We start from the raw sequence: 7,514 nt of genomic DNA, 5'->3' as shown, positions 1-7,514 counted from the left end.
CATTGATGGCTGTGGTGGGTGTGTGAGTGGAATGTGTTGTAGCATGGAGGTGGAGGTAGGGGGCGCTGTTGTTGGCATACTTTCTTCTGTCAAGGGGATTTTCAGGCTGCTTGCATCTTCCTCAACGCCGTCGTCTTCATCGTCAGCCCTCGGTCGCAGCAAAAATAAAACAGGCTTTCTTCTGTTCAAAACAGGAAGTGAAAAATATTTCTCCATGTTGGCCCGAACGGGAACAGTAAAAACAACAAAACGGGGGGAAAAAAGCTGTAGAATAGGTGGGTTGGTATAGGGAAACAGCTGGTCTTGCGGCTGTTTTTTTCAAAAATATTGTTTTCCAAAAGATGTGATCTTCAAATGGCGTGCGGGAAAAAGTGAACGTGATTTTGTTTTTGTTGATATTCTGTTAAATCCGTCTCTTTGAAGTGGTATCCTTCATTTGTTCTTATCAAAGTCAGGGACTGTTAACATAACAGGTCCGAGGAACGGACCCACCCCGACACGGGTCAGATCAACCAAAAATAAAAGCGGTTTTCTTTACATATTTGGGTCCGTAGTTTTCGCGCTGGAGTTAATTTGAAACAAAGGTTGCGTCATCTTAAGAACATGGTGGTTTAAAGAGACACTTCCACTTCCTTGCAGTACGCATGAGGCTAAACAGGACACGCTATGAAGGCTCTTAGACTATGAAGGCTCTTATGAAGGGTCTTGAGTCGGCTATGAAGCTTCCAAGAGAGAGTATTCCCGTATATATTGTCCCGGATTCGACTGAAATAACGTGACTGAACTGTATCTGATGGCGACTGGTGTTCGAACGCTATCGCAAACTGTTTCTTAAAAAGCTTCTCTTTTGTTTTTCTCCCCCGGCAAAGATTTCAGATGACAAAGACTTACAATGACATAACTATCAATACCGTTGTAATGTTCTAATCTATATTCATTAAGCCACTGGTTAGACTGCACAGCTGTCTTGCAAACGTTTGAAATGCAATTGGTAAAAAGCGATTTAAGCTCCTGTTACCCTAGCGATCTGTAACAGTAAGTCTGATTGCATAATAATAATAAAAACAAGAGTTTCCTAAAGCTTTAGGTGTTAATAAATGACCTCTTAAAATGTCATGCTGCATTTGAGTTAAAATAGCAATAAATTAGTGGCATGATTGAAGTGAATTAACATAGACACCTTAATAAAATGTTAAGAGAACAAAAAATAACTACGGTATAAGGTTTAAAAAAAAACAACTAAAATAACATTTCCCAAAGTTCAGTTAAGACTATTTGCTCGACAGTCAAAAGTCTTGACTTGGAGTCAACATTTTGCTTGACTGTTGGTTTTGTCTCTTTTTGGAGAGATTCGTCAGGTTCTCAAAGACGTTTACATGACAATGTTGGGATTTGTTACTCACTCCTACTTGAGTTTATATCAACCCCTTTCCCTTCAACTTAACCATTTAACCACTTAACCGCAAAAAAAACGAATTCTCAATCATGTTCAGAAAAACGTTTTTTTTGCGGTTAAGGTGCTAAGCGTTTAAACAAAACATGACATTATGGGGTTTTCATAAAGTGCCTAAAGAGATGTGCAGACGTATTCATCCAACTCCAAAAGTATATATATATTTATTTATGTATTTATATAATTAATATTTACAAAAAAAGGAGAGGCTTTTAAGGACATGTGCCGAGCTAAGAACCTGTTTGTGTGTTTTTTTTTCCTTTCTCCAAAGAATAACGTGAGCTTCGCCTTTTCCTGATGCTACCGTAGGATAATATACGTAGGCTGGTGGGAGCAAGGTTAACTGAATGGAAAACTTGTGAGAAAGCATTTCCTGAAGCTAACTCTTCGTTTAAGACCTCTTTCCCCCCCTTTTTAAAGAGTTATTTGTCGTTATCGGAAAAGTATGTTAGAATAATCTAATGCAGCCTTAAGTGGGCGTCTTGTCTTGACAGGGTTTCTTTGTTTTTCGCCAGGTCTCCAGGATAGTTTGTCTCGTTTCCAGTAGAACACAGTCGAGTCGGGTGTCCGTTGAAAAAGCTAAAATTCTTCAATCCTTCATCTTCATTCTTCATCCTCTGTTTATGTCTTCCGGGTTGTTGTTGTTGTTGTTGTTGTTGTTTGTTGTTTTTCCTCCTCGCGTCTCGATCCGATCGGGAAGCTTTTCTCTTTGTGTTTTTGGTCTTACAGGTCGGACTCCACCACGCACTGCTCCGTGTACTCCTTCACCAGCTCCACCCCCAGCGCTCGGCGACAGAACTCCACCATGGGCTTCCACAGGGGCGGGTCCAGGAACATCTGGCACATCACGTGACCTTTCAGGGCGGGGCAACAGATTAATGTTTAATGCTGTGCTATTCAAACAATGTGCATGGGGGGAAAAACTGTAATTTAAAACATTGTGGGAGACAACAGTCTGGCTCGTGAGACTAGATATGCACTAATATGTAAATATCAAACGTTTGTCCCTTATCTTTCATACCTTTCAGGGTGGCGGTGTGGCGACGCAGGTGGCACAGGAACTGCCGGCGAACCAGGGCCAGGTCCTTACCAAACATGTCAATGTTGAGGTAGTACCTGAGAGGGTTAAAGGAGGCAGTGAACTGATTAACTAAATGCATCTCATCTCATTTCATTGAAGAATGATGGACCAGTACACAGACACAGACACAGTAGTCTTTTGGGCTTTTTTGAAATTTGGACATACAGTACAAGATTTCTGCCTGACAGCAACGATATGTAAATATCTCTTTTGCAAGCCGTCGAATTACAAAGAAAACAAGTAAAGGAAAATAATTAGAATAAGAATTGAAAAAAGATGTATTTATCAACAATATTGGCCGGGTTTCCCAAAGAGCTCGTGCGTAGAGCATCGTCGCAGGTCCGACGACGGGTCTAACGTGTGACGTCACATGCTTCGCAGTACCATAGCAGGCACGTAGATTTCAGGTCATGCGTGGCCGTACGCAGCTTGCGCAAGCGTCTCCTACACAGCTGGGACTCGGCCAAACCTACGCTCTACCCTCATTAGTAGCAGGTGGTTGTGCCCCTGCGTGCCATCTAAACTGGCTGCGATTGTGGTAAAAGTACATTCGTGAGACAGAATGCGCGCAGCATACTCCCCGCCCACAGTAGGAGGGGAGTACTGTCCTACGAAGCATTTTGTAACGAGCGCCCTGGGCCGCGTGTAACACCCATCGTTCAATGAAATCTATGAAAAGACCGACACACACACACACACACACACACACACACACACACACACACACACGTGTGTATGTGTATGTATATATATATATATTACGGCCGGGCCGGGCCGGTGCGTAAAAGGGCGAGCGGCTGCAGTGCTTCGTCCTCTATGCATGAACCCGAAGTTTACAAATCGTACTCTCACGGATGATCCGATCATCTAATAAAAATATTAAGCACATGCCAAGTTAACTAAAGGTATATAAATGATGCTGAGCTAAATATGTTTCCTTGATTTCGAAGTTTTATAGTTAAACGTTATGATGAAAGTGCAGTTCCTCTCACAAAGTGACAGCGAGCGCAACAGCGAGCGCAACAGCGCATCTACAAGCTTGTGACACGTTGTGAGCTTGTAGATCTGCTATTTTCAAAAGATGTTTTAACCATTCATAAACATGGCGAGCTGTTGCGCTCGCCGAGCGCAACAGCTGTCACTTTGTGAGAGGAACTGCACTTTCATCATAACGTTTAACTATAAAACTTCGAAATTAAGGAAACATATTTAGCTCAGCATCATTTATATACCTTTAGTTAACTTGGCATGTGCTTAATATTTTTATTAGATGATCGGATTATCCGTGAGAGTACGATTTGTAAACTTCGGGTTCATGCATAGAGGACGAAGCACTGCAGCCGCTCGCCCTACCCAAAATAACAGATCTGTAAGCTATCAACACGGCATGTCGCAGTGTGTTTGTTGTATATATGTCTGTTTTTTGGGGGAGGCGTCGCCCGTTACGCGTTAAGCTGTCAATCATGCAGGGGGACGCCCCCTCTATCCTCTGAATTTTTTGGAACGGCGAACAATGGCCGCAGTGTTTATTTAAGATCATTGAAATGTCACCTTAAAAAAATGCATTTTAATACATTACAGAATGTACCTATAAAAATGTAAGTGTCCAATTCATATAAAGGTAAGTTAGATAAAGGTGCGACTTTATCTTAGTATTTTTGCAAAATCCTGTATATATAGATATATGTATGCAAAGGGTGTTTAAACTATAGTAGGATAGCACTACGTAGTTGACGTAGGCTTTACGTTGGCTACGTCCAGGATCTCTTCACGCACATGCTGTCTCACGAATGTAGTTTTAGCACAGACGAAACGGAACCTACGAAGATGGTGTCTACTGAAGCCAATTTAGATGAGACGTTGGGCACACACAGCTGCTACTAACGAAGATAGTGCGCAGCGGGGTTGCTACTGCGCAGATGCGTGGAGGCACCTACGCAGCTTCTAGGCTACGCAGGAGCTCAAATTCGTTTGGGAAACGCGGCCATTATTGGAAAGGGAGAGAGATGTTTTTATTTCAGAGAACAGTGTGACAGTAGCTGTGTTTTTAGTAAACAAACAGACCAGTGTTGATTTTGTTGACTTTAACTATTGACGGAAACTAAATAAAAACTAAGCTACGATGACTAAAACTAAATATATTGACAATTTCGTCAACAAATAAAAACCAGACTAAAATGTGAGGGACGAGCGGAGAAGAGATCCAATAGAACTAAAAGACAAGTCATTTTATGTTTGGTTGCGCTCGAGTGTCTCTCTCTGAAAATCAGATCTACAAGTTCACAATCGGCTATTTTCAGATGACTAAAATATGACTATAACTAAAGTGGTCCAGTGGTCTCCGATGGGGACCCTGAAGGGGAAGTTCATGTTTATTAGTAAACAAACAGACAGTAGGTTACCAGTGGTCTCCGATGGGGACCCTGAAGGGGAAGTTCATGTTTATTAGTAAACAAACAGACAGTGGGTTACCAGTGGTCTCCGATGGGGACCCTGAAGGGGAAGGTACACAGGCTGGCCACGCTGGGCTTGGACACATCGTCCACCAGCCAGTCGATGTCCTTCTTCAGCAGGATGTCCATGTTGCTGGACAGAGGCTTGAAGGGCTGCCAGTCCTGGACGATGGTGCCGTTGGGCAGGACGCCATCCATCAGGTCACTGGAGGAGGTTCAGAGGTTAAAAAACATGCTTTTTAAAAAATGATTCCACATTTGTGACTGTGGCTAGAGAAAAGGGCATCAAGTCGGCCGTCGTGAAACAGTAGAAAGGAGCAAAACAAGTTTTATTTTTGTTTTGGCTCATTTTGGTTAAAATTGTATGGTAAAGTAGGCTGCTTTTGTGCAAGTTTATGTGTGTTTTGGGGGGTGGAGAGTTGCTTGCCCGAGATTTGCATAGTGGTTTCGATTGGTCATAGCTAGGCATTGTACTGCGGTTTCACTCTCTGAGTACCGCCCTTAAGTACAACGTGTTTCTGTTTGTAAACAGCATTCTTGAAATGGCAAGTAACTCGTCAGGACGCTTGGTTAACGCTTTGAATGGTGAAACAGAGGACATCATTCTGCATGGATTTATTTGGATTTATTTGGATTTCATACACAGTGGTTTATTTCGCAAAATTTCAAAACACAAATAGCAGACTGTACTGACCTGGCGAGATAGAGGCGCTGTATGGCCGTGTCGTCCAGCCGCACCGGGGCCAGGTGGAGGCTGGAGGATGGAGGTCCAGATGGAGAGGACAGCAGCTCTCCATCTGGACCCAGATCTGCCAGGCAGGCCTTCAGGTCTTCAGCTCTGAAGCGAACCAGCAGGATGCCCTGAAGAGGAAGGTCAAAGGTTGTTCACTTTAATGCAGTGCAGTGCAGTTCTTATAGAGCCAAATCACAACAAATTGTTTCAAGACACTTTACAGACAGTGGTGGACAGTAATGAAATTACATTTATTTGAGTGTTGGATTTTTATTGATTGATTGATTGATACTGGAAAATCTGTGGTTGTTTTGGGGGTGACATGTCTACTTTTTAATACAACAATGCAAAGAGGAAGGCCAGAATGAGGCCGTTGATCACTCCAGTTCTTAGATCTATACACTGGCTCCCTCTATGTCAAATAATTGATTTCAAAATACTACTGTTGGTCTATAAAGCTTTGAATGGTTTAGGGCCAAAATAGACCCCTCAGGTCATCCGGGAAAGTTCTGCTTTCTGTCCCTAGAATCAGAACTATATGGAGAAGCAGCATTTATTACACACCTGTAAATGTCCATTTGGTTTCCTAACTATCAATCGTTTCTCTGGGGGACCCCTAAAATCCCCTCAAAGACCCCTGGGGGTCCCGGACCCCACTTACAGAAACACTGGGTCTAAGAGTACCTGTTTAGTGATGTACTTCTAGACACTAGTATCGTACCTGTTTAATGATTCTTCTAGACACTAGTATAGTACCTGTTTAGTGATGAGGCGGTACTTCTGGAAGTCCTTGGGTCCCAGCTGGTCGTCCCGGGTCAGGCGGGTGACCTTGACCTCTGGATACTTGGACTTGACCAGCTGGGAGCAGAAGCGCAGCAGGACCCCCGCCACGCCCTTCCCCCGCTCCTGGGGGGCCACGCGCAGACCCTCCACCAGCACCGTCTCCCCGTCGTCGACGATACACACCGACTCCAGAGCGATCTGTGAACGGGGACGGAACAGCATGTTATGAACGTTTCAAACGGGGAGAGAGTGATGCGCATTAGGAATTCATTTTCAATGAGAGACGGACGATTATTTGGGACGGGTGGAGAAGTTTAGGGGCGGAGAGGTAAGCGGGCGAGGGGCCGGTGAAATTCTCACACTCGTGCTCGTTTCGTGCACACGCCCGCGAGCGGCAACAGCTGGATTGTGGTCAATCAAAACCTGGGGCAACTGGGGACTCCTGCTCCCCAGGTTGGCTCTCTAACCATTCAGCTATGATGCCCTTCAATTATAAAGGTTCTGCTTAAAACTGATGGAAAAGCAAGCCGGTTCGCGGCCGGTTCCGTGAAAGCACCACGGTTCCAAGGATCCAGAGCGGAACCAGTTTTACAACCAAAGTTCTTTTGGTGGAAAAAGGGCCTCAGAGTTACAGACCCTGAAGGATCCATTTTGGACCCCCTGGGCGGTCCCTGTATGCTACGTTGAGAACCAGTGGTGTTTAACTCACCACTTTGCCCTGCTTGCGGGCCAGGATGACGGTGCGGTTGTGGTCCTGCAGCCAGCTGGTGTATCTGGTGGGGATGTAGTCCAGGCCGCCGTAGATGTGCTGACTCATCGCCATGATGTCGTCAAAGTCCTCCTCCGTCGCCACGGTGAACTGGAGGCCCATGTGGGGCGGGGCCTCGGGCAGCTGGGGGAGGGGCAAGCTGTTCTCGATCTTCATCCTGGCGGAGCTGTCGGGGAACACAACGGGGTTTACTTTTAGGGGGGCGTGTCACAGTTTAGCAAAGTAATCGAGATTATTCCATT

At 44.7% G+C, this 7,514-nt stretch overlaps 1 protein-coding gene across 1 annotated transcript; it reads right to left on the bottom strand.

The window, feature by feature from the left end:
* Positions 1-2,176: 2,176 nt before the first annotated feature.
* nat16 (N-acetyltransferase 16) lies at positions 2,177-7,428 on the bottom strand (the record flags this gene model as incomplete). The annotated part of the gene is made up of 6 exons (XM_084042859.1): positions 2,177-2,307; positions 2,475-2,569; positions 5,007-5,192; positions 5,682-5,848; positions 6,477-6,701; positions 7,213-7,428. 6 exons carry the CDS (start codon positions 7,426-7,428, stop codon positions 2,177-2,179), a joined length of 1,020 nt encoding a protein of 339 aa, XP_083898985.1.
* Positions 7,429-7,514: the final 86 nt, after the last annotated feature.

The sequence above is a fragment of the Gymnoscopelus microlampas genome (genome assembly GCF_963454915.1).
Source record: "Gymnoscopelus microlampas genome assembly, chromosome: 19".
Lineage (NCBI taxonomy): Eukaryota > Metazoa > Chordata > Actinopteri > Myctophiformes > Myctophidae > Gymnoscopelus > Gymnoscopelus microlampas.
Note: the sequence above shows the minus strand (reverse complement) of the source record. Positions and strands in the feature narration are given on the sequence as shown.